This window comes from Bufo bufo, chromosome 9, assembly GCF_905171765.1.
Source record: "Bufo bufo chromosome 9, aBufBuf1.1, whole genome shotgun sequence".
Classification (NCBI taxonomy): Eukaryota; Metazoa; Chordata; class Amphibia; order Anura; family Bufonidae; genus Bufo; species Bufo bufo.
In genome coordinates this window covers 106,848,919-106,874,583 of record NC_053397.1, presented here as the reverse complement: position 1 = coordinate 106,874,583, position 25,665 = coordinate 106,848,919, and the positions used below count along the sequence as shown (strand labels likewise).

Below are 25,665 nucleotides of genomic sequence, written 5' to 3'. Positions count from 1 at the left end.
CTGCCTGCTTACCATCATGTTATACACTGTATGGCTGTTACTGCTGCTGCCATTATGCCACTGTCTGCCTTCCTACCATCATGTTCCATACCATATGGCTACTGCTGCCACTTCCAAAATGGAACTGCCGCTGTCTGCCTACCAACATTTTCCGTATCATATGACTGCTGCTGCCGCCAACACTACAGCTGCAATACCATTTTTCTAGGCTTGTTCAGAATGAGACAATTTTTCTTCTGCCAGTTATCACTTGCGCATGTATAAATACGGGCAAGTATTCTGCCCCCATTAATGCATAATTTTTGGAGGCTTGGTCCCAACAAGCCACTGTTTCTTCTGACAAGTAATACTTTTGTGTCATATGGGCAGGCATTCTGCATGCTGTTAAGGCATAATTTTTTGATGCTTGGCCCCCTAACAAGCCAATTTTTTATTTCATAACAGTATGGGGGGCATTTTCCATGCAGGCCTTAAGTCCCTCTGTGCTGCTGGAGGAAGTGCCAAAGTTATGTAGAGGAGCAAACCTCTACATACGTTTGGCACTTCCTATGGCAGGCCATGCAACAGTCTTAACTCAACACCAAACCCCTTGCTGGTGTAGATATAAGACTTTTTCCATGTCAAAAACCGGCATGGAAAATGACACATGAGGCACAAGCGAAAAAAAGTCACAAATTTGCCACATTTAAGTGCAACAAAATCTATCACTTTAATACGCCTTTATTGTGGTGTAAATCAGTTAATAAATGTCCACCTATATGTTTGAACACCATCTACCCCCGATAAGGGCCAATTTTTGTAAGCTTTGTATTATAAAAAAACATGCGACGGAGCAGTGTGTTTTTAACAAAGTCAACCATGCCTTTACCCATAGCTATATATGTCAGTGGCAGTGTTCAAGAGCTTGAGGGGTGGGCGAGAGAAAATGCTAAAATTCTTTAAAAAAAACGAAAGTTAAAATCCATATAAATCATTTCGATCATCACTAGTAATAAATATTGAGTAAAATTCAAAATCTGCAAAGAAATCGAGTTCTTAAATTTCACCTTTATTTTGCATTAACTCTTGTGAAACACCCTACAATTCTTCTAAAATGCTGAATAAATGCAATTTCTAATATATAAGCACCTCAAAGCAACTTCTGAACTGTTTTGCTCTTTAAAAAATGTTTTGAAAAATGTCCTTGAAAATTTCAAAAATGTATACTAAAATTATAAGCTTTCTAACATCTCCATAAAATAGATGTTTATTTGAAAAATTATGCCAACATAAAGCGGTAATCTGCTAAATGGCGATTAAGTATTTTGTGAGGTATGATCATACCTCTCTTAAAATCTGAGAAAATATTTTTTTTTAATTGCAATTTCAGAGTTTTGATGAATAAATACAAATAACATTGACCAAAATTTACCATTAACAAAAAGTACAATGTGTCAAGAATAAAAACGTCAGAATTGCTTGCATAATTAAAAGTATTCTGAAATTAATACTGTATAAAATGACAGGTCAGGTTTGAAAAGACAAAATAGTCTGCAAAAATGATTTGAACATTTGCTACAATATTTTTTCAAATGATAATTCTTTATAATAACAAAAGATCATAATTATTCAGTTGTTGCTGTTACCCCAAATTTACCTTTACAGTCTAGACCATTAGCGGAAGTTCTGAATCCAACTCCACATTTCAGAATACATTTAAATGATCCAATAGTGTTTCTGCACTCTTCATTTTTACGACAGACAGCATCTTCCAATGTGCACTCATCAATGTCTGCAAATATTAAGATGAACTCAAGGTAATCAGTTTTAATCTACTTTCTTTAAGTGCTGTATATTATATAGTTGCTGAATAGTAAATCATTCATGTCATTAACATTGGAAATTAATCCCCGTGACAGTGTAGCTTACCATGGCATGTCCTCCCATCTGCAGAACTCATCAAGCCTTTTGGACATGAACAGTAATAACTTCCGATAATGTTATAGCATGCATGTGAGCATGGGTTGTGGGCACACTCATCATCATCTGAAAGTGTTCAATAAATATGAGTTATGCAACCTACAGTCATTCATTAAAAACCTTTTAGGCCAATATTAATTGGGACACACCAGAAAATGTAAAATGTGGCCTAAAAATGTGTTTTGGCTGCAATTACATTTTTCCAGTCTTTTCATGCAGAATCTACAGAGTTTCCTGGAATTTTTTTTAGCAATTGTTTCAAATAGCTAGAATACAGCATTCATACTTTTTTTTTTGTATGAAAGTAGTAATTGTTGAGGTCAGTTCCATAATTGCACTATGAGTCAATAATATAATTTTAGAGCAACGTACAAAGACATTTTTCAGTGCTTCTCCTTAATCATTTGCAGGTTTTGCCCATTGTAAAGCCCAGACTGCTGTGTGTTTCTGCTTTTTTACTGCTTGAATATACATGAAAGGTATCTTAATCCAGTTTTGCATATTATTTGAAGAGATGGAATAAAGATGATGGATGGAAGAAAAGGAAGATGGAGAGAGAGACTGCCAGAAAGACAGACAGGGGTGTCTAAGTTACATACAATATTTAAAACTATTGGGGCATTAAATAATTCTTTGCTGAAGTGCTGAAAAGATGCTGCTCGTTGCTAGGCTTCACTTCTACAGCTGGTGTCCTCTTAGCCTTCTAAGACAATACCTACTTGAGTTACCTCTGGTAAAATGCTATAAGACTCACGAGCAGCTTCCCTTGTGGAGGTTCCCTTGCACTGCTGTAATTGTTCCTCTGAGATATTAGGACTAGACCACTAATCTCTGCCCATCGGTTATTGTGGAACTCCCAGTTGCATGTGTGAATTCTGGCCTTTTTCAGATAGCACCAATTATTACTTCCATGCCTCTGTTACTCTTTGCTGTGGCTGACTAGGCTTGTAAAACCTTTATCTCTTGTTATCCTCGTCTTAGGATTCCCTGAATCACTTTAATCACCAGGGACTGTGTTACAGCAGTAGGTGTGGAACCAATATGCCAATCAATCTTTTGACTTTGGTCTAGATCTAAGGGCATTATCCTGGTACTCCCTTGGTAATCACACTTTAACCCCTATACAAGGATTGGACTTTGCTGCAGGGGAGCCTCCAGGCCGCTACCTTTTAGACTAGTACTGGTGTGGTTGGCTGCTGACCCATGGGGGTCCGAGAAACCGGAGCATGGCACCGAGGGTACAGGCAATACATGTAGTCAGGAAACAGCAGAGGTCAGGGCTAGCAGAGTTTGTGCAAATCCGTGAAACAATCCAAAGGTCAGAACAGGCTGCACAGGATCAGTATGATGAACAGACACAGGTCAGGAACCAGGATTCAGGCAAAAAAATGGATAATAACTCTTTTACAGGCTCTAGTTAGAGAAAGACCTAGCAAGATCTGTAAAGACCAATTGCTCAGCCAAAAACTGAATGAAACAGTCAGGTATATATGCAAGCAGCGGATTAGTAATTTAAAACAACCATGCAGCAGCTCACAGAGCAGGAGAAGATTGAGCCTAGCAATGCTGAAAGCAGAGATACAAGCCCTAATTCACACACAGTAAGCCAGGACCTGTGTGCACAGGATGGTGGTGGCCATGAACAGCCATAACAGATATATCACACTTCCCTCTACCGGTTTAACATATTTTCTTCAATTCTTTACCTCCTTCTATATTTCATTGAATATTTGATTTATAAACAGCATGTCAATTTTTCAGCAGTTGATGATGATACTGAATATATGTTTTTGCTTGTTTTTTACCTTCACAGTAGAGCCCAGATACATCATAGCTAAATCCAGATGGACACTGGTTGCCAAGTTCACCTATAAATAAAAAAATTTGGTAAGCTACAGACATTCAAAGGTTAATGCTGTACCCCCAAATGCCTCTAATTTCATTCGTTATAGCATTGGTAGAGAAAAAATGGTGGCCGGTTGATTGGATACACTGTTAAGAAATATTCTTAGGTGATGAGCTAGAACTGGCAATATAAACAATCAACCATAACATTATAACCACCTGCCTAGTATAGTTTAGAATCCCCTTGTGCATCCTATTGAATCTGGCATCGAGACATTAGCAGCAAATCCTTTAAGTCCTGCAAATGCGGTAGGGCTTCAATGGATACAGCTTATATTTCCAGCAGATTTACCCCAGATTTTCAATCAGATTGAACTCTGTCTTGTTCCTGAAACCATTCCTGAACAATTTTTGAATTGTGGCAGGGTACATTATCCTTCACTGCCTTTATAGATACCTTTGCCACAAAGGGATACTTTGTAGGAATGTTTGAGTAGGTAGTGCATATCAAAATGAGATCACACAAATGTAACCAATGTTTTCCAGCAGACTTGCTCAGACCACTTCCACAGCCAATGTGTCTTCTTCCTAAGTGCATGCAGGTGTGATCTGTTGCTGCAATCCACATGATGCAAGAGAACACATGATTCAAACCAGTCCAAGCTCTTCTATTGCTAAATAGTGCAATTCTACTGTTAACGTGCCTACTGCAGGCGCATTCAATGAGGAATCGAGGTCAGCATGGGTACTCTGAATGATCAGCAGCTATGCAGCCACATACACAGTAAGTTGAGATGTCCCCTTTCAATCATATAGAACATTAACCTTGTCAGCAATATGTGCTACTGTATTGCTTTGATATTTGGGAAGATGTAATGACCAGGCTGCCCACGTGTATCAATGAGCCTTGGGCAACCCTGATCCCTTCTATTTTGGTCTTACATATTTTGTACTTTATTTCATTGCAATGTATGTTTACATTACAAACTTGATCTTTCTTTTATGCCATAAATCTATTTTTACATCAATGGATGTGTGAGGGCTTGCTTTTCGTAAGATGAGCTGACACTTTCATTTGTAGAATTTTGGGGCATATATGACTTTTTGAGGACATTCTATACTGTTGTTTTGGAAGGCAGGTGAACAAAAAAACAGCAATTCTGGCTTTTTCTTTTTTTCAGCACTGATTGTGCCGGATAAATGACGTGATAATTTTATAGTTTGGGTTGCTTATGGACACAATGATACCAGAACTGTGTACCTACTGTATTTTATGCATTTTTAACATAATATTGCATTGTTTTAGAAAACAAAATTATTTTTATTTCTTCCTTTTTAAATGTTTAAACATAATTCATAATTATAGGTGTATTTGAGGTAAGTTTTTAGATTACAGTTGCAATGTGCACCTGCACCAAATATTTGAAAATGGCACACAGTAATACATTTGGCACAACTGCTATGTAATTGCACCTATTTCACTGAAGTGATGCCTGATGTTGAGTTGCAACTTTTTTGGACTTTTTAAAAAGGTCACACTTCATAAATGTAAATCTATTCTGGCCAAATTTTTACTCCATATCTGTAGATAGAGCTGAAGGATGCAGCGATCAAAAGGTCGCAAAATGTTTGAGCAAGTATCCCCAAAAATCAGGCGATTTGACCATGGAATCTCTTGACTGCTTCTGAAATTTTAAGTCAATACTTGTGTACTCAGTGTATTATGACAGATGAATTCTAATAAGGATCCTATTAGGCCCTGGTGTTATGGCCCAAAGATTTTAAACCTGGGGGCTATTGTTAGGCCTCTGGCTGTCATAACAACTCATCTACACCCCACTATCTTGCCGCAGGAGGGCAGATAGGGTGGAAGAGAGAGGCCTCTCCTTCTTTCTAACCATGTCAATACTGTCATCAGTGTTCACTCATTTATTGTGACAGGGTTATTAATGTGACAGCCTAATCCTTCAGTTGGCACATTCAACTAAACACAGCACATTAATAGGCTTCTGGCTAAGGGACCATGCCATACTATTTATGTGACATGGACATGAAATGGTTAATATAATATATTTAGTAATTTGCATATTATTTGCAGCATTATTTGCACCTTCTCATTTCTGTAATCAAGTGAATAACTACAGACTGCAGATTTTTAGGAATTTAGTGACCCAAACCACGTGTATCATGACTATATTTGTTGATACAACCACGAGCTTTAGCTAGAGTTAAAGTTTTAAGGTTTTGCAGGTATATAAATAATTAGATCAAAAAGGTTGTGCACTTCTGATTTCACCACTTTCAATGTAAAATATACCTTTGGAGATGGAAGCACGCATCTCAAAAACAAGAGTTTCAAACAAAGAGTTGTAATCTGTTTCTACAGGAGATACGTTTAAAATCTCCATTGTGAAAGGCATCTTGCCATGGCTGGGGTCATAACTGATAGTGTGATTCCAGGCATACGGTACGCTGACTCCATCCAAGTAGAACATTCTTGTTGAGTATGCGTATAGCTGTCCAAGACCTGTTTGGATATAATCCTCTGTGTACTCCTAAAATTACATACATAAATACAAATTTTTAGACACATGAATCAAACTATGCTTAAATGATTTGCAGAATATTATAGGGAACAAGGATAATTTTACATATTATATATTTACCTTTAACCTGATATCAGTAGATGATTGTAGTTGGAGTATATATCCTTTTACAACAGTATCCAAAATAAGGAAGCCGTCAGAATCAAGGCCGCGGGCAGTATGATTGACCAGCAAGACTTCTCCTAAGATTAGATAAAGCAGAAATGATTTATCTTTTTATTTAATTGTCTATTTGTGTGACATACAGTACAGACCAAAAGTTTGGACACACCTTCTCATTCAAAGAGTTTTCTTTATTTTCATGACTATGAAGGCATCAAAACTATGAATTAACACATGTGGAATTATATACATAACAAACAAGTGTGAAACAACTGAAAATATGTCATATTCTAGGTTCTTCAAAGTAGCCACCTTTTGCTTTGATTACTGCTTTGCACACTCTTGGCATTCTCTTGATGAGCTTCAAGAGGTAGTCCCCTGAAATGGTCTTCCAACAGTCTTGAAGGAGTTCCCAGAGATGCTTAGCACTTGTTGTCCCTTTTGCCTTCACTCTGTGGTCCAGCTCACCCCAAACCATCTCGATTGGGTTCAGGTCCGGTGACTGTGGAGGCCAGGTCATCTGGCTCAGCACCCCATCACTCTCCTTCATGGTCAAATAGCCCTTACTTTCAAAGTTTTCCCAATTTTTCGGCTGACTGACTGACCTTCATTTCCTAAAGTAATGATGGCCACTCGTTTTTCTTTACTTAGCTGCTTTTTTCTTGCCATAATACAAATTCTAACAGTCTATTCAGTAGGTCTATCAGCTGTGTATCCACCTGACTTCTCCTCAACGCAACTGATGGTCCCAACCCCATTTATAAGGCAAGAAATCCCACTTATTAAACCTGACAGGGCACACCTGTGAAGTGAAAACCATTTCAGGGGACTACCTCTTGAAGCTCATCAAGAGAATGCCAAGAGTGTGCAAAGCAGTAATCAAAGCAAACGGTGGCTACTTTGAAGAACCTAGAATATGACATATTTTCAGTTGTTTCCCACTTGTTTGTTATGTATATAATTCCACATGTGTTAATTCATAGTTTTGATGCCTTCATAGTCATGAAAATAAAGAAAACTCTTTGAATGAGAAGGTGTGTCCAAACTTTTGGTCTGTACTGTACCTTCATAGTTTTAGTCAAAAAAACTACAGCATGATTTATATTTATTGTGAGTGAAGTATCTTAAAACACAGAAAAAAAATATTATCCCTAACATTTCAAGAGGTAAAATAATTCAATTCCCAAACACAACTACCTAAAAGACATAAGAGCTGCCTACATCCTACATGTATATTTATAGTGACACATAATATTGTTATGGATCAGTGGTTGTGGAACCACTGTGCCAGGTAACTGGTTTGATGTCGGGCAAAACCCTAAAGCCTTATTCTGGTGCCTTCCCTGTATTCACCCTTTAACCCCTGTACAGGAATGTGGACTTCGCTGCAGTTTAGCAACTAGATGGCTACTTCAAGGGATGGTCTCGGTATACTTGGCAGCTAGACTTAGGTACTCTGTTGCAAGCACCTGGAGGCACAGGAATCAGGAAATGCACCAAAACCACAGGTACACTCTGAACAGGCACAAAGACATAAAGGGGGTCGCAGGAGTCCAAATAGCAAACTAACATTGGGAGCCTGGAACCTGAGCTGAAATACTAGACTGGATGATCAAAACACATTACACACATTAAACAGAGGTATATAAGACCCATATATTTGACACACTCTTTTATGCTTTTATTGTATATGTATATTGACTGCTCCTGAGGAAGGGGGTACTTGCTAAGGAACCCCCGAAATGCATTGAGCCTTGATACAAATAAAGGGAATTTTCCAGAAATACCTTCCGTGGTGACAGTGGTTCTTCCTGAGATTCTGAAAGTGAATCTGGCAAGGGAGTTAAGCCTATGGTTGTCTTGAGCTTATCCCATAGACTATTTCCCCAGTGAAGTGAGTCACTCATATATATATTTACTTTTATTCATGCTTTTATATATGCTTTTTTTACACCGATTGCTTTTACACACAGATTGCTTTATATCGTAAAGCTTTGGACAGCATCTTTCGGAATTTTATCTTCTCTTTCACCTCACTTTATTTTCACAATATTACATCTAGGTGATTGGCGCTCTAGTTGTGGCTGGGTTTTTTATTTTTCTGTTCTTTATTCATTGATCAAAACACAGACAGAACTAAACTGAGACCAAACAGACAAGGAAGCACATACTGAATACAACAAGACAATGGACACTGGACAGACATACAGACTGGCGGTAACTGAACAGGAAATCTGAAGCTGTTACTGAAACTGTTGCTGTTGCTCGGCCAAGGGACATGATAGACAGAACATATAGCTACTTAGCCCAAAACACATGCAGGTGCACACAAACAGAAATAGGCATTAACCACTGCAAGGCACACAGAAAGCAAGAGGCAATTAACCCTTGCCATGCATACAGACACAGGAAGCACCCACAAGGAACCAGCACCAGGATACATGAAGCAGTGGCACCAGTGAATTGCCATATTGAGAAATGGCCCTAAATTGCTCCCACAAGCGTCTGGCACTGGTATACTTGGAACAGTGGCATTTTGTTAATACTATGTAAAAGTACTTGCCTTCTCACTCCCTCCAAAGGACAGACACATGCAAATCCCCAATTCCCTTACGTCCTACCAGCAGCACAGATGGGGTTAACCACCCCCCATGGACTGGAAGGACCGGCGGAATTTTAATGAGCCCAAGTAATAATTAAACACTTAAACCTCCCCTATAAAGGAAGGAATCACCTCCAGCCCATTGTGTTTTTTTCTGTCCTCCGGACAGGTGGACTGGGCGGTGATTCCCCCTCTCTTAGGGGGGAATCTTTTTTTCATGTTATCTGCGGGTTTTGCCTCCGCTTTTACTACTATTGCTTGTCCGGCAGCTTACCTGCTGCCGGCGCTTCGCAGCGGTGCTTCGCAGCGGTGCTTCGCAGCGGTGCATTTTTCGGCGTCCTTTTCCTTGCGGCCGCTGGGTGCCGCCATCTTCCGAATCTGACATCACTTCCGTAATTTTTTCTTTGCGACGCGATTTTGCGTAATTATTGCAATTTTTTATTATCTACACTCACCTAAAGAATTATTAGGATCACCTGTTCTATTTCTCATTAATGCAATTATCTAGTCAACCAATCACATGGCAGTTGCTTCAATGCATTTAGGGGTGTGGTCCTGATCAAGACAATCTCCTGAATTCCAAACTGAATGTCAAAATGTGAAAGAAAGGTGATTTAAGCAATTTTGAGCGTGGCATGGTTGTTGGTGCCAGACGGGCCGGTCTGAGTATTTCACAATCTGCTCAGTTACTGGGATTTTCACGCACAACCATTTCTAGGGTTTACAAAGAATGGTGTGAAAAGTGAAAAACATCCAGTATGCGGCAGTCCTTGTGGATGCTAGAGGTCAGAGGAGAATAGGCCGACTGATTCAAGCTGATAGAAGAGCAACGTTGACTGAAATAACCACTCGTTACAACCGAGGTATGCAGCAAAGCATTTGTGAAGCCACAACACGCACAACCTTGAGGCGGATGGGCTACAACAGCAGAAGACTCCACCGGGTACCACTCATCTCCACTACAAATAGGAAAAAGAGGCTACAATTTGCACGAGCTCACCAAAATTGGACTGTTGAAGACTGGAAAAATGTTGCCTGGTCTGATGAGTCTCGATTTCTGTTGAAACATTCAAATGGTAGAGTCCGAATTTGGCGTAAACAGAATGAGAACATGTATCCATCCTCTGATGGCTACTTCCAGCAGGATAATGCACCATGTCACAAAGCTCGAATCGTTTCAAATTGGTTTCTTGAACATGACAATGAGTTCACTGTACTAAAATGGCCCCCACAGTCACCAGATCTCAACCCAATAGAGCATCTTTGGGATGTGGTGGAACGGGAGCTTCCTGGATGTGCATCCCTCAAATCTCCATCAACTGCAAGATGCTATCCTATCAATACGGGCCAACATTTCTAAAGAATGCTATCAGCACCTTGTTGAATCAATGCCACATAGAATTAAGGCAGTTCTGAAGGCAAAAGGGGGTCCAACACCGTATTAGTATGGTGTTCCTAATAATTCTTTAGGTGAGTGTATAATCCGTGATTTTCCCTCCGGTTGGAGGTTTTATTGTATTCCTTCCTGGGGGGGAAACCTTTTTATTTACTGTTATGTGTTTTCTCCTCTGGGGGCGGGGACTCGGCTCTGAGCCCACTTCCTCCCCTATTTAAGGAAACATTGTGAACCAGGTCGTTCTCTGGCTGCACATGCTTTTTAAGCTAGCTCCCAGAGTCCCATAAGCTGGTTTTCCTCCACTTGTTGGTGCCTTATTTCTGGTCCTCATTTTCAGCTATCCGCCAGTCTGCCTTTCTCCTGAAACATTTATTGGTTGTTTACAAATGTTTTACTTATCCTTTTTTTCTTTTTTCCCACAGTGAGGTCGGTCAATGGTTATTCTAAGCTGAATTTACCTGCACTCGTCAGATCGCAGAAGATAAGCAGCTTGGGGAACCAGCTTGGGAGACTGGTTGGGAATCCCTTGTTCCGTTGACTTTAAGGAAAAAAAAAAAAAAAAGCCTCCACGGGATTCGAATGGCAGAAAGGCGGTTTCCAAGCGGAAACATTTTTCGTGCTATGATTGTAGCGCGCTTTTGGAGGATAGCTGTCCCTACTCCAGGTGTGACGGCTGCCGTCCGAGGGTTCAACCTTCCACCGAACCTACGATGCAGGATATGTATCAGTGGGTAAAGACCTATGTTGATGTATCCAGCAAAGGGGTTATAAGCCTGCTGGATGAGAGGCTTCCTACTCTGACTCCTATGGAGTCTTCGGCTCCAGTAGAGAGACCGTCCGTAGTCTCCTTGAGTTCCTCCTCCTCAGATGAGGAGGAGCTTACTTCATGCTTCTTTCCTCCTGATAAGACGCAAAGTTACTTAAGTCCATCAGGTCGGAGGACCATGATGTTGACCTGGGGGAGCCCTCTGATCCCGCTAGTCGGGCACTTCGTGTCTTTAAAGCGGATGAGACCCTCCTCTCTGTCATGCGCACAGAGTGGAAGAAACCCGAAAGGGGTCCGATTCTAGCTAAAGATTCAGAACCATGTTTCCGATGGCTAAACCCTTGGTGGAATCATGGGGTTTTATTCCCAAGGTGGACATGGCGATTGCCAAACTGTCCAAGCGCACTCTGGTTCCTGCGGACGATGGGTCGAGTCTGCAGGATCCCCTTGACAGGAGAGCAGAGTGCACACTCAGGAGAGGTTATACGGCAGCTGCAGCTTCCGCGTCTACGGCCATCGCTGCTACAGAAGTTTCTACCTTCCTCCGGTCTCGATTAAACCAGATCCAGATGGATGTGGATCAGAAGGTGTCTCGGGACGACATTCTGGCGGCTTTCAAGACTGTCAACCTGGCGATGAATTTACTGTCTGATACAGCACAACAACAGCTGAAGTTGGCGGCCAAAACCATAACCCTGGTGTCAGCGGCCCGCAGTCCTTTGTGGCTTAAGCCTTGGGTCGCTGACAATTCCATGTAGCCTTCCCTTTGAGCCCAACCATTTGTTCGACTCAGAGTTAGATAAGATTATGGAAGACCTGTCAGATTAAAAGGGGAAGAGTCTTCCCCAACAGTCCTTTCGGGGGCGGGGCAGACAAAACTGTGGTGGTAGGTCTGACCTGAAGTCAAGAGCCCGGAGGGACTGGGGAGCTGTCACGACCGCTATCCCAGCAGCAGTCGTGTCGCACCAGACGGAGGGGAAGGGGGACCCTTATCTACGGATGGGAAATAGAATGGCCACCCCTGACTAACCCTAAGCTGGCACCTGTCTGCCCTGATACCCTAGACGGGGTGTGAACCCGTGCGGCGAGCAGGATGCCTAAACCCTCAGTCGCCCTAACAAGACTGGACTGGGGAAAGGCCGATGGGAGTGCTATTCACCATCACTCACGTCTAGGAAAACAACAGGGGAAGACAGCAACAAACAAACAACAGCAGAGATAGACTTATCCAGTCACGAGCAGAGAAGGCGATCCCAAGCTATCGCGAGTAGCAAGTCACTGCGACCTTCTCCTCCCAGACCTGTCTGGATCAGTCACAGTCGTGACAGTACCCCCCTTTCTACGAGGGGCCCCTGGACCCTCAAGACCAGGCCACTCCGGATGGGAGCTATGAAAAGCCCGAATGAGTCTGTCCGCTTTTATCTCTGATGCTGGAACCCAATTTCCACGAGGGAACCTTCAACTTGATATTTCTGGTAGACAACCACACCAAGTCATTCACCCCAAGGTCCGGACCTTCAGAGCGCTTCCTATCAGCCGCACGTTTGTATCTACCACCAATTCTCTTTAAACTTTCTTGCACACTCTGCCACACTGAAGAAAGTGAAGACGCAAATCGTTCCTCCTCGGGAATCCCAGACGGCCCCCCCTCACTAAACGTACAAAACTGAGGATGGAAACCATACGCACCAAAAAATGGTGACTTATCGGTGGATTCTTGACGACGATTATTAATGGCAAACTCGGCTAACGGTAAATAAGATGACCATTCCTCCTGATTTTCGGAAACAAAGCATCTCAAATATGTCTCTAGGTTTTGATTGGTACGTTCAGTCTGACCGTTGGACTGTGGATGGAAAGATGAAGAAAACGACAGATGAACCCCTAAACGAGAACAAAAAGCTTTCTAAAATTTAGAAACGAATTGGGTACCCCGATCCGAAACAATATCGGAAGGGACACCATGAAGCTTCACGATGTTGTCAATAAAAACCTGAGCTAGTGTGTTAGCATTAGGCAATGCGGCAAGAGCAATAAAGTTCACCATTTTACTGAATCTGTCAACAACTACAAGAATAACAGTCTTCCCCGCTGATACTGGTAGATCCGTAATGAAATCCATTGACAGGTGCGTCAAAGGCCTGTTGGGGATGGCCAGAGGTAAAAGACGCCCTGCCGGACGAGTATGATCTACCTTAGAACGAGCACAGGTAGCACATGCAGACACAAAATTCAACACCTCCTGGCGCCATTTAGGCCACCAGAACCGACGAGACACTAATTCAGAGGTTGCCCTACTACCTGGGTGTCCTGCCAGTGTGGAGTTATGGTGTTCTTTTAGTATCTCCAGTCGTAAATTTTCTGGCACAAACAGTTTACCCGAGGGGCAGGAGGCCGGGGCGTCCCCCTGAGCTTCCAACACCCTCCCCTCCAAACCTGAGTGTAATGCAGAGACCACTACCCCCTTTTGCAAAATGGGCTCTGGTACCTCAACATCACCCCCTCCAGGAAAACTTAGAGACAATGCATCCGCCTTAGTATTCTTTGCCCCCGGGCGATAGGTTATTACAAAATTAAACCTAGTAAAAAATAACGACCACCGAGCCTGTCTAGGGGTGAGACGTTTAGCAGACTCCAGATATAATAAGTTTTTGTGATCAGTAATCACCGTGACGGGATGAACCGCCCCCTCCAAAAAATGACGCCACTCCTCAAAAGCCAACTTAATAGCCAAAAGTTCCCTGTTGCCAATATCATAGTTCCTTTCTGCAGTAGACAATTTCTTCGAAAAGAAAGCACACGGACGCCATTCACCAGGGGACGGGCCCTGAGATAGTACTGCTCCCACCCCCACCTCTGATGCGTCAACCTCTACAATAAAAGGAAGCGAGACATCTGGCTGTACGAGAATAGGGGCCGAGGTGAATCTCTCCTTCAGAGATGCAAAGGCAGTTTTGGCTGCATGTGACCATTTGGAAAAATCGGATCCCTTTCGGGTCATGTCCGTCAGTGGTTTGACCACCAAGGAATAGTTCTTTATAAACTTTCTATAAAAATTGGCAAACCCCAGGAAGCGTTGCAATGCCTTCAGGTTCTCAGGCAGATCCCAGTCTATAATCGCCCGGACTTTCTCTGGATCCATGCGGAAACCTGAATCTGACAACACATACCCCAGAAATGGCAGTTCTTTTATGGCGAACACACATTTTTCTAACTTAGCAAACAATTTGTTGGCCCTTAATATCTGCAGCACTTGTCTCACATGGATCTTATGTGTATCCAGATCCGGGGAATAGACCAGGGTGTCATCAAGATATATCACAACAAATCTCCAGATAAGGTGACTAAAAATATCGTTGACAAAATGTTGGAATACCGCAGGCGCATTAGTAAGACCAAATGGCATGACCAGATTTTCATAATGCCCTTCCGGAGTATTAAAAGCCGTCTTCCACTCATCCCCCTCTTTGATGCGAACCAGGTTATAGGCTCCTCTGAGATCCATTTTGGAGAACCATTTAGCACCAGCAACCTGATTAAAGAGGTCAGGAATGAGAGGAAGAGGATAGGGATCTCGGATAGTTATCCGGTTTAATTCCCGGAAATCCAGGCAAGGACGTAGGCCCCCATCTTTCTTTTTAACGAAAAAGAACCCTGCAGCCACAGGTGAAGAAGAGGGTCTGATGTGTCCCTTAGCCAAACTCACTGAAATATAATCTTTCATAGCCTTCCTCTCCGGGCCGGAAAGATTGTATAACCGGGTTTTAGGTAGTTTTGCCCCAGGTAATAGATTAATCGGGCAATCATATGGACGATGAGGTGGTAACCCCTGACAACCCTTCTCAGAGAACACATCCATAAAATCTGACAGAAAGGCAGATAAAGATGTTACAGAGAGTGTAGAGCACCTACTACTCAAGCAGTTGTCCTTACAATGTTCACTCCACTCCACAATCTCCCCGGCCTGCCAATCCACCACTGGATTGTGAGTCACCAGCCAGGGAAGCCCCAATACCATAGGAGCCGGAAGACCGTCCAGGACATAACAAGAGATATGCTCTTTATGGAGGTCCCCTACCTGCAGATGGATATTATGGACGATCTGAGTTAACTCTCTCTGAGTAAGAGGGGAGGAGTCGATGGCAAAAACAGGAATAGTTCTGCATACCGGTTCCGGAGTAAAACCCAGAGCCTGAGCAAACCATGAATCCACCAAGTTGACCCCCGCCCCACTGTCCAAAAAGACGGAACAGATCTCAGTTTTATTGCCCGCCTCAACGGTAGCGGACAACAAAAACTGAGACATGCGTATGGAGGAAACGAATACGCCCAGACTGTTCTCCTCCGCACAATCTGGGGTTTCTAGTTTTCCGGCGGCTCCTTTGTTTGTGGTCTCTTGGGTTCTGAGGGACAAACCTTTACAAAATGACCCCTCCCCCCACAACGAAAACAAACCTCTGACCTACGGCGGAACTTAGGAGGATTCACCCGTCTAGTGGCGCCCCCTATTTGCATTGGTTCGACTGGACCATAGCAGACCGATCCCTGCCCTATAGAGGCCTCCGTAAAATTTAGTAGTCTCTCCCTGAGTCGTCTGTCGATTCTTATGGACAGAGACATAGCAGCCTCAAGAGACCCAGGGACCTCGTATACCGCCAGCGCGTCTTTTAATTTTTCAGACAACCCCTGGCAGAACTGACTCCTAAGGGCCGAGTCGTTCCATAATGTATCAGTAGCCCACCTACGGAATTCGGAACAATATAGTTCAGCAGACCGATTCTCTTGCCGAAGTCTACGTAGCTTAGACTCAGCCAGTGAGACCCTGTCCGGGTCATCATATACGAGACCCAGGGCTTCAAAAAACTCCTCCACTGATCGTAAGGCCGGAGAGTCTGATGGTAGGGAGAAAGCCCAAGCCTGCGGATCTCCTTGCAGGAGAGAAAATACAATGCCCACCCGTTGTTCCTCACCGCCGGAGGATCTAGGGCGTAACCTGAAGAACAATTTGCAAGCTTCTCTGAAGGTAACAAATTGGTCTCTCCCTCCTGAGAACCTATCAGGTAAAGCCACTTTTGGCTCAAGAGTACCTTGGTTTCCCGTAGCAACGGTGGAACCCAAGGATTGCTGCTGAAGCACTGTTGCTTTTAATCCTGCCACTTCAAGGGATAACCCCTGTAATTGTTTCGCCAAAACCGAAACCAGATCCATAGTGGAACAGACAAAATACAAAGCAAAACAGCAAGCAGAAAAAAAAAAAAATAAGAAATGTCACTTTTTTTTTTTTTTTAAAAGGGCAGATATACTGTCACGACCGCTATCCCAGCAGCAGTCGTGTCGCACCAGACGGAGGGGAAGGGGGACCCTTATCTACGGATGGGAAATAGAATGGCCACCCCTGACTAACCCTAAGCTGGCACCTGTCTGCCCTGATACCCTAGACGGGGTGTGAACCCGTGCGGGGAGCAGGATGCCTAAACCCTCAGTCGCCCTAACAAGACTGGACTGGGGAAAGGCCGATGGGAGAGCTAGTCACCATCACTCACGTCTAGGAAAACAACAGGGGAAGACAGCAACAAACAAACAACAGCAGAGATAGACTTATCCAGTCACGAGCAGAGAAGGCGATCCCAAACACGACAGTCCACGCCGGACAAGAGCTCCACAGCAACACCATCAAACGATCTCCTTCCAAGGTCAGAGTAGCACTGGAAGTAAAGACTATATCTGGCAATGACTGCAAGTGAAACTGAAACTAATATAGCAGCTGGGAGTGGCAGACAGGACTCACCTGAGAAGGATGCCTACAAACTCCCAGTCAGGACAAAAAGGTTCACAAGGCAAAACCCAGATGACATACCCTGAACCACGGAGCAAACTCATAAGCTATCGCGAGTAGCAAGTCGCTGCGACCTTCTCCTCCCAGACCTGTCTGGATCAGTCACAGTCGTGACAGGAGCACAGCGAAGAGGTTCGAGGCGCTCTCGTGAAGGAGCCAAGGATAAAAAATCCACCTCCTGACTACGGGCCTCCTCAAGGCACTTGGATGACTCCCGTGACTCCTGCCATCCTGCCAGAAGACTTCCCCACTCCCCTGCCTAATCTTCCCATCGGAGGTCAACTCTCCCACTTCAAGGACATCTGGATCCGAGAGATTTCGGATCCCTGGGTCCTGAATGTCATATCAGAGGGGTACTCAATCAATCTTCTTTCTCTGTCTCCGGACAGGTTCATCAGAACCAAACTTCCACAGGCCGCAAGGCAGTCGGTTCTGGAGGCTTACATTCAGGATTACATCCACAAGGGGGCTCTGGAGGAGGTTCCGGCAGTGGAAGGGATTTACTCACCAGTGTTTCTGGTTCCCAAGGCGTCAGAGCATCTCCGGATGATTATCGATTTGAGATTCTTCAAATCGATACGTAAGGAAAGTAAGGGTCTGTAAGGAAACCATCAGGTCAGTGGTTCACGTTCTCAATCCTGGAGATGTGACGGCAACCCTGGACCTCAAGGATGCATATTTGCACATCCCGATTCATCCTGCTTCCAGGAAATATCTCAGGATCGCGGTCCAGGTGTCAGGTGTCACTAGACACCTTCAGTTCGTTGCCCTTCCCTTCGGCATTTCTTCTGCCCCTCACACTTTCACCAAGGTGGTAGTTTCTGTGGTGGCGGCTAGCACTCCAAGGACTGACTATCATTCCTTATCTGGACAATTGGCTTTTAAAAGCCTCTTCCTTTGTGGTCCTGACCCACCATCTTCATGTAGCGATTTCCTTTCTGTTCCGCCTAAGGTGGATCATCAACTGGCAGAAGTCGAACGTGAGCCCGTTGACTTCAGTAAGATATTTAGGCTTCATAATCGACTCCGTTGGGAGATCTCTCCGGTTGACTCCAGAAAGAAGATCCCGAATACAGAACATGGTAGAATTCCTATCCGTGCCTTGGCGAGTTCCAATTTGGACTCTCATGAAGATGTTGGGGCTCATGTCAGCGTCTGCGTAAGCAGTCCCTTGGGCTTTATGGCACCTCCGGCCGCTGGAATGGCAGCCCCGCCGGGCTGAACTCCCTGTCTTGGCAAACTCGGCATTCCCTCAGATGGTGGAGCCATCTTTTAGACGGGAAGTCTATGACCCAGCCAACCTGGGTCATATTGACAACAGATGCATCCCAAGTAGGCTGGGGTGCTCATCTAGACGATTCTCCAGTGCACAGATCCTGGTCTCCTCAGGAGCGGCTCCTCTCATCCAATCTCCGCGAGATTCAAGCTATCCGGCTAGCTCTCCTTCACTTCGCCCCTCGGATCCGGGGCAAAGCGGTGAAAGTCCAGTCAGACAATATGACTGCGGTACTTTACATCAACAAGCAGGGAGGCACAAGATCACTTACCCTCTTATCAGAGATCGGGGTGATTCTGGATTGGGCAGAATTGAACCTTTCACACTTATCTGCGATCCACATTCGAGGCTCCCTCAATATGATAGCGGATCGGTTGAGCCATGGTCTTCCAACAGTGGAGTGGTCTTTACATCCGGAGATATTTAAGCAGATAGTCCTCAAGTGTGGAATGCCAGAGGTGGATCTTATGGCAACAAGGTTCAACGCCAAGGTGGAGGGTTTTTGCTCCCTTTACAGGGAGGACAACCCCCTGGCAATAGATGTTCTGTCAATATCCTGGAGGTTCAGGCTGGCTTACATCTTCCCTCCCTTTTCCATGATACCGAGGGTATTGATGAAAATTCGTCAGGATCAGGCCTCGGTAATAGCCATCATACCATTTTGGCCCAAGAGATCCTGGTTTACCCAGCTCATTCAGATGAGTCGGGGACATTATTGGAGGTTCCCCCCATGGCAGACCCTGGTGTCATGGGACACTCACCTCTGCCCAGATCTGCACAGGTTCAACCTGACAGCCTGGAGGTTGATCAGTCCCTTCCCAGAATAGAAGGTCTTTCAGAGTCGGTCCTGAGAACGCAGTCTCATTCAAGAGCAGACTCTACTTGGTGATATTCTCTTCTTTGTGTTCCTCAAAGGAGGTGGCGTCTGCAGATCCGCCCCTCCCCATCATCCTTCAGTTTCTGCAAGATGGCCGTGACAAAGGCCTTGCTCCATCTACCTTGAGGGGTCAAGTTTCAACCATTTCAGCTTGTTTCAACAAGTCTTTTTCGCAGGACCCGCTCATTAAACGGTTCCTTAAAGGAGCTTAAAGATTAAAGCCTACAGTACTGAAACCCATCCCTCAATGGGATTTATCAATAGTTCTCAGGGGGTTAGCATCTCCCCCCTTTGAGCCTTTGGAGGAGGTAGATTTCAAGTTTGTCACATGAAAACTTGTTTTTTTCTTCTTGCTGTGACTTTGGCCAAGAGGGTCTCTGAGCTTCAAGCTCTATCAGCGCACGAGCCCTATACCATTTTTTTGCAAGACCGGGTCCTTTTAAGATTTCTCCCATACTTTAGGCCTAAGGTTCCTTCTTTCCAGAATATCAACCAGGTGATATCCCTCCCGGTTCTTTCTAGACCTTCGACCTCCTCCGAGGAACCTGCTATACATCCTTTGGATGTCTTGAGATGCCTCCGGATCTATGTGGATAGATCAAGGAGTTCAGGAAAGATGAAAATCTTCTAATCCTGTTTGCCGGTAAATTTAAAGGCCGTAAGGCGTCTAAACCATCCATCAGTCGATGGATTAAGGAGGCTAATGGGGAATCCTTTTGTTTCCCAATCTCTAGACCCTCCGGGGTTTGTAAGAGCCCATTCTACGAGGGCTGTAGCTACTTCTTTTGCCGAGAAGAGTCTTCTTCCGCTCGACATGATTTGTAAATCTGCCTCCTGGAGCTCTGAATCAACATTCATCTCGCATTATAGACTAGATGCCAGATTAGCTGAGTACTCGGCCTTTGGGCAGACTATTCTTAGTTCTGCCAGGCATGATGGCCCTCCCTAGGGGTTCTTCTTGCTATCTCCCCATCTGTGCTGCTGGTAGGACGTAAGGGAATCGTTAATTTCTAACGATAATTTGTTTTCCCTTAGTCCTAACAGCAGCACACAAATTTCCCACCCTAGTAAGACTAGTTTTTTCTTGCTATAACACAATGGGCTGGAGGCATTCCCTCCTTTATAGGGGAGGTTTAAGTGTTTAATTATTACTTGGGCTCATTAAAATTCCGCCGGTCCAACCAGTCCATGGGGGGTGTTTAACCCCATCTGTGCTGCTGTTAGGACTAAGGGAAAACAAATTATCGTTAGAAATTAACGATTAATGGTGGAAAGAAAACATGCTAACATCCTTTCACTGAAGACCAGAAACATAATAAACTAAACCAGAACAGGAACAAGATCAGGATCAGGCAAACAGAAGACAAAATACTGCAGGATGCAGGTAATACACAGCAGACACAAAAACAGAATGATGACAAAGCAGTACAGACAAAAACAGTAATGGTAATAATTGTGTTCTTGCATAGCAAGACCACTTACTGCCATCTCACATATATATTCTTATTATTATAGCCAAATTTACCACCCTAACTCCTCCCCCAGTATTTACACTACATAGACAGTAATATACCGAAACGTGTGGATTGTTCGCGATTGGTGTGCTATTACTTTGTGGAACAATTCGCCAAATGGTTCACGAAATATCAGCGTTTTTGTGGCGAAATTGGTCCCATAGGAATGAATGGCGGAATGTTCAAAACTAGAGTGGGAGCTGACAAAAGTTAGAGTGGGAGCTGAAAAATCAGGACATGATTTCTAAACTGCCACCATTCCCTCATTTTCAAGCCCACCTACACAAATCGGCTGCTAATGTTTTTATAAATGTATGTTTTAATGTAATTGTTAAAGCACTTTGGGCAACAACATTGCAATTAAAGGGAATCTGTCACTTGGATTTTGGGTATGAGGACATGGGCTGCTAGATCGCCGCTAGCACATCAGCAATATCTAGTCCCCATAGCTCTCTTTGCTTTTATTGTGTAAAAAAAACTATTTTATAGATATGCAAATGAACCTTAGATGAGTCCTGTCAGAGATGAGTCCAGCCTTCTCTGACTCAGAGCCCAGCCACGCCCACTGTAAAGGAGCCCAGCACCGCCCCGCATCCTCCGAATCTTCTCCTTGCTCCTCGACGACACAAAGCTAGAGCGCCGTAATCTCGGCGATGCGCGAGCTAGCGCATGCGCAGTTCATTCCCTGAGACTGATGCCAGCACAGGGAAGGAACACTATGCCGACACTGCAACCACAAAATTACGGCGCTCTAGCTTTGTGACGTCGGGGAGCAAGGAGGAGATTCGGAGGATGCGGGGTGGTGCTGGGCTCCTTCACAGTGGGCGTGGCTGGACTCAGAATCAGAGAACGTTGGACTCATCTCTGAAGCATGGAGGAGACAGGACTCATCTTTGCCTCATTTGCATATCTATAAATTATTATTTTTTACACAATAAAAGCACAGAGAGCTATGGGTACTGGATATTGCGGATGTGCTAGCGGTGATCTAGCAGCCCATGTCCTCAGCTCTATACCCAAAATTCAGGTGACAGGTTCCCTTTAAATGTGCTATATAAATAAATAAAAGTTGAAATGCATTTCCTCACTCTATCAAGCTTGCCATGTGCACTTTTTAAATTTGATCAATCAATTGGTTAGTGTACTGTTTACTATCTTTACTCACTCCAAACAGTTACTCTGCCCACTCCATAAAGTTACTCTGCCCACTCCAACCTTTCCACAGTTACTCCAGCCACTCCAACCACACAACAGTTACTCAAGACACTCCACCCAGTTACTCCGACCACTCCAGTTGTAGACTACTGGTGGAGGCAAAAACACTTCACACAGATTTCCCAGAAATTGTAGCTTTTCTAGTTGACATTGTTGTTGCATGTTGCGGTCTTAAAGTGGCTTTAATTGTATCACATTCAGAAAAAGAATACACTGGGCAGATGCACTTGATAGTCTTTGGTGGATACTTTGGTCAATAGATATACTGTATGTAATATAATATTATTCCAGGTTACTGGAATTTGCTGAAAAAGTGAATTTGGGTAATTTGCTGTGATTCTGCTTTTGTCATCATAGTGCATTAGTAGTATGCTACCTTATTTACTTATTTTACACATTTATATAGCGCTACTATATTCCGCAGCACTTTACAGACATTAGCATCAAGCTGTCTCCAATGGGGCTCACAATCTAAGGCCCGTATGTGCCTACATTTAATTTCCCCACACAGCTATTGAATTGTCAGTGATGTCAATCACTCAACTGACATCACAGGTATGGACAGTATATCTTTTTCAGAATTTAGTGGGGAATTTGCGGTGGTTTTAGTATCAGTTTTAAGTCTGTCTTTGCTTTGTGAGGTTTTGCCAAATGTATGAAATGGCACACATAAATAATATATTTGGCACCATGCAATGTAGTGGTATCTGTAAAAGTACACCAAGGAGTTGTGTGGCGTGGAGATGTGACTTCATTAAATGACATTTAAGGGTGTTCTAATGTAATTGCTGATATGCGATTGCAGGGTGCCGATGCGTGTAAAGGCTGGCTGGGGTCTGTGCGCCCTCTGGCGCAGCCTGCTGGTCAATGTCAGTAGAGCACTGACATTAAAATGCAATGCACTATAGGGATAGTGCATTGTATTTTAGAATCAATTAAAATGTCTGTTATTGTCCCATTGTGGGACTATTAAGTAGTAAAAAAAGGGGGAAAACACAAATTTATTAAATAAAACTAATTCCAGTAATAAAAAAAAGCTTATTTTTTCCATTGAAAATATGCTTTTCAATGAAAAAAATTTTTTGGTATCGCTGCATCCATAATGATAAATACATTTCTTGTAAAGTATCCCCTATGGTAAACGGCGTAAAAAAAAAGACAGAATTGCTAATTTATACTTAGTTGCCACTGAAAAAACTTAATAACAAGCGATCAAGAAGTATAATTTACTCCAAAATGATACTATACTAATGAAAACTGCAAGTCATACCGCATAAATCAAGCCGTCATACAACTCCATAGAAATAAAAATAAAAAAGTTATGGGTCTTGGGAAGCAGTGATTTACTTTCTTTTAAAAAAAAAAAGTTTATTGAACAAAAGTAGTAAAACAGAAAAAAAATATATGTATTTGATATCGCTGTAATCATAATGACCCAGAGAATAAAGATATTATGTTATTAAAAATGAACACCGTAAAATGTATAACTTAAAAACTTAGTAGCAGTATTGCTGAGTTTCCAATCTCCCTCTCAGAGTTAATCAAAGTTAATCAGAAAGTTATATAAACCCCAAAATGGCGCCATTAAAAACTACATCTTGTCCCACAAAAAACAAGCCCTCATACAGCTACATAGAAGAAAAAAAAGTTCTTGGATGAAAAAGAAAAATGCTTGGTCAGTAAGGCCACTAAGGGTTAAAGTGTACCTAAACAGGGTTCTCAGGCTGCAAGAACCCTGTTAGGCACTTTATAATTCCCTTCTTAACATACTCTGAAATGCATTAAAGCACTATACATAATCGGACCATGTATTTTGGATGACTGGGGGGATGAGAGGACCGGAGGTGACGCTCCGCCCACTTCCGGTCCCCGCCAAAACTCTTGGTAAATTGTTTTTTGATTGTTTAATTAGGATACTTATATATATTCCTGGCTGCATGCACTTTATGTTATGTGTTTTTAACCAACACTGCTCTTGAGAAAGGGGAAGATACCCAGAAACGCGTTGAGCTTTTATCCATTTATGCAATAAAAAACTCTCCATTTGGAACCCTGCCTACCATCATTTGAGACGTGGAGGAAAGTTTATACTACCTGAACAGCGATCTCTGTGGGGGAGGAGCAGGTATAGGTGTATTTTGCTTATCCTATATCTCCCTCCCTGGTGAAGTAAGTCGCCTTCCGTTTCTTTCTCATATAATTCTTTTAACATTATTTATTACTATCTATATTATTTATTATCTTTTATATACCCGTACAGTGATACATGTGTCGCCATATATCGATACTGTGAAATAGAATCAATATAACAAAATATAAAGAGACACAGTGATATATAGGCTTACCATATACTGAGACTGCGAAATAGAACCGCTAACTATATAGACACAGTGATATATATGCCTTTGCAATATATCGATACTGTGAAGCAGAAGCACAAATCCAACTAGCAAAGTAGTAACCCTCCATTGACTTACTACACTGCCCTCATCTGATTTTTCTTCACCTTGGCGCCCCTGTGCCACTGCCCACTATCCTCCCCGGTCCACTATCCTTGGGCAAGCCCCACAGCACTTTTTTAAATTTTATCTTCATATTATCTTGCAGTGCACTGACGTACACTGCTTTAGGGTGCTGCCTCGGTGAATACCCACCAAACCGCCTACATCCCATCCCTAACATTCCGTCACTTCTAAATAGTCCTCTTGGCGCTCCAGAGAATACTTTCCCTCCTTCCCTTTTTACTGTGTTTAATCCCCCTTCTTCTTTTCTCTTCTTCTTCTCCTAAAGCCTGGCATAGATGGGCTATGCTAGGCTTTAGCAGAGCAGCCATGGGCAGAATAACAATGTGCTATGCAGAGCTCATGCCCTGTTCCAACTCATTCCACTCTGCTAAAGAACTTAAATTTAACTTGCTTGTGTACCTGTTGCAAACTCCACTTGAGATTCTCTTAAAAATTCACCACCTGTAAGCGTAAATCCATTTACTGCTTCATCCATTTCTCTTGCTACAGTCCAATATATGGGATTCAAAATTGAGCCAAGATTTCTCATAGAAGGACCTAAATATGACAGAGGGATTGAAACAATTACATGTTTAATAAGAAAGTGTTCAGTTTAAAGAGGCTCTTTTAGCATGATCAACCCTATTAAACCAGGCATACTGCCTAGTAGTACTCATCATGCTGATTAAAACATATTTTGTCTGTATAGTAAACCGCTGCAGAGATATGTGTTTTTTCAAGTTGGAGCACCAGGGGGCAGGGCTGAATTCTTGGAGCACTGCATTTTAACACAGCTTGTGCTCTTCACAGTCCCTCCTCCCCTTGATTTACAGGGTTACATAACAGCATGCTGAGAGCAGAGTTGTGTCCTAGGATGTGCATATCACATACACCTTTTATTACGCCTCGTATACGCCTTACCACATTGAGATATGTTTAGTATGCTAACACACATTTCAGCTTTATTTACAAGCAGAATATATGATAATGAAACCAGTAATACGTGTTACCTTTCTAAGCATAGAAAAAATGTCCTTCTCTATGTGGAAATGCTATAGCTTAGTGATAAGTACTCTTCCTTGCATGTAGACATGCTAAGTTCAAGTCCTAGGAGTGACTTCTTTATATTTTTTTCAGTTTTTTTTCTCTCTCTCATTTAACTCATAA

At 43.1% G+C, this 25,665-nt stretch overlaps 1 protein-coding gene across 2 annotated transcripts in view; it reads right to left on the bottom strand.

Annotated features, from left to right (window-relative positions):
• HMCN1 (hemicentin 1) overlaps positions 1 to 25,665 on the bottom strand; it is a 723,834-nt gene that overhangs the window by 51,683 nt on the left and 646,486 nt on the right. For both annotated transcript variants that reach the window (XM_040408842.1, XM_040408843.1), the window contains 6 exons: positions 24,919 to 25,056; positions 6,471 to 6,592; positions 6,122 to 6,359; positions 3,765 to 3,827; positions 1,909 to 2,025; positions 1,637 to 1,771 (listed from right to left, as the gene is read on the bottom strand). In XM_040408842.1, the coding sequence (XP_040264776.1) occupies positions 1,637 to 1,771; positions 1,909 to 2,025; positions 3,765 to 3,827; positions 6,122 to 6,359; positions 6,471 to 6,592; positions 24,919 to 25,056 (813 nt within the window). The remainder of the gene's footprint in view (positions 1 to 1,636; positions 1,772 to 1,908; positions 2,026 to 3,764; positions 3,828 to 6,121; positions 6,360 to 6,470; positions 6,593 to 24,918; positions 25,057 to 25,665) is intronic.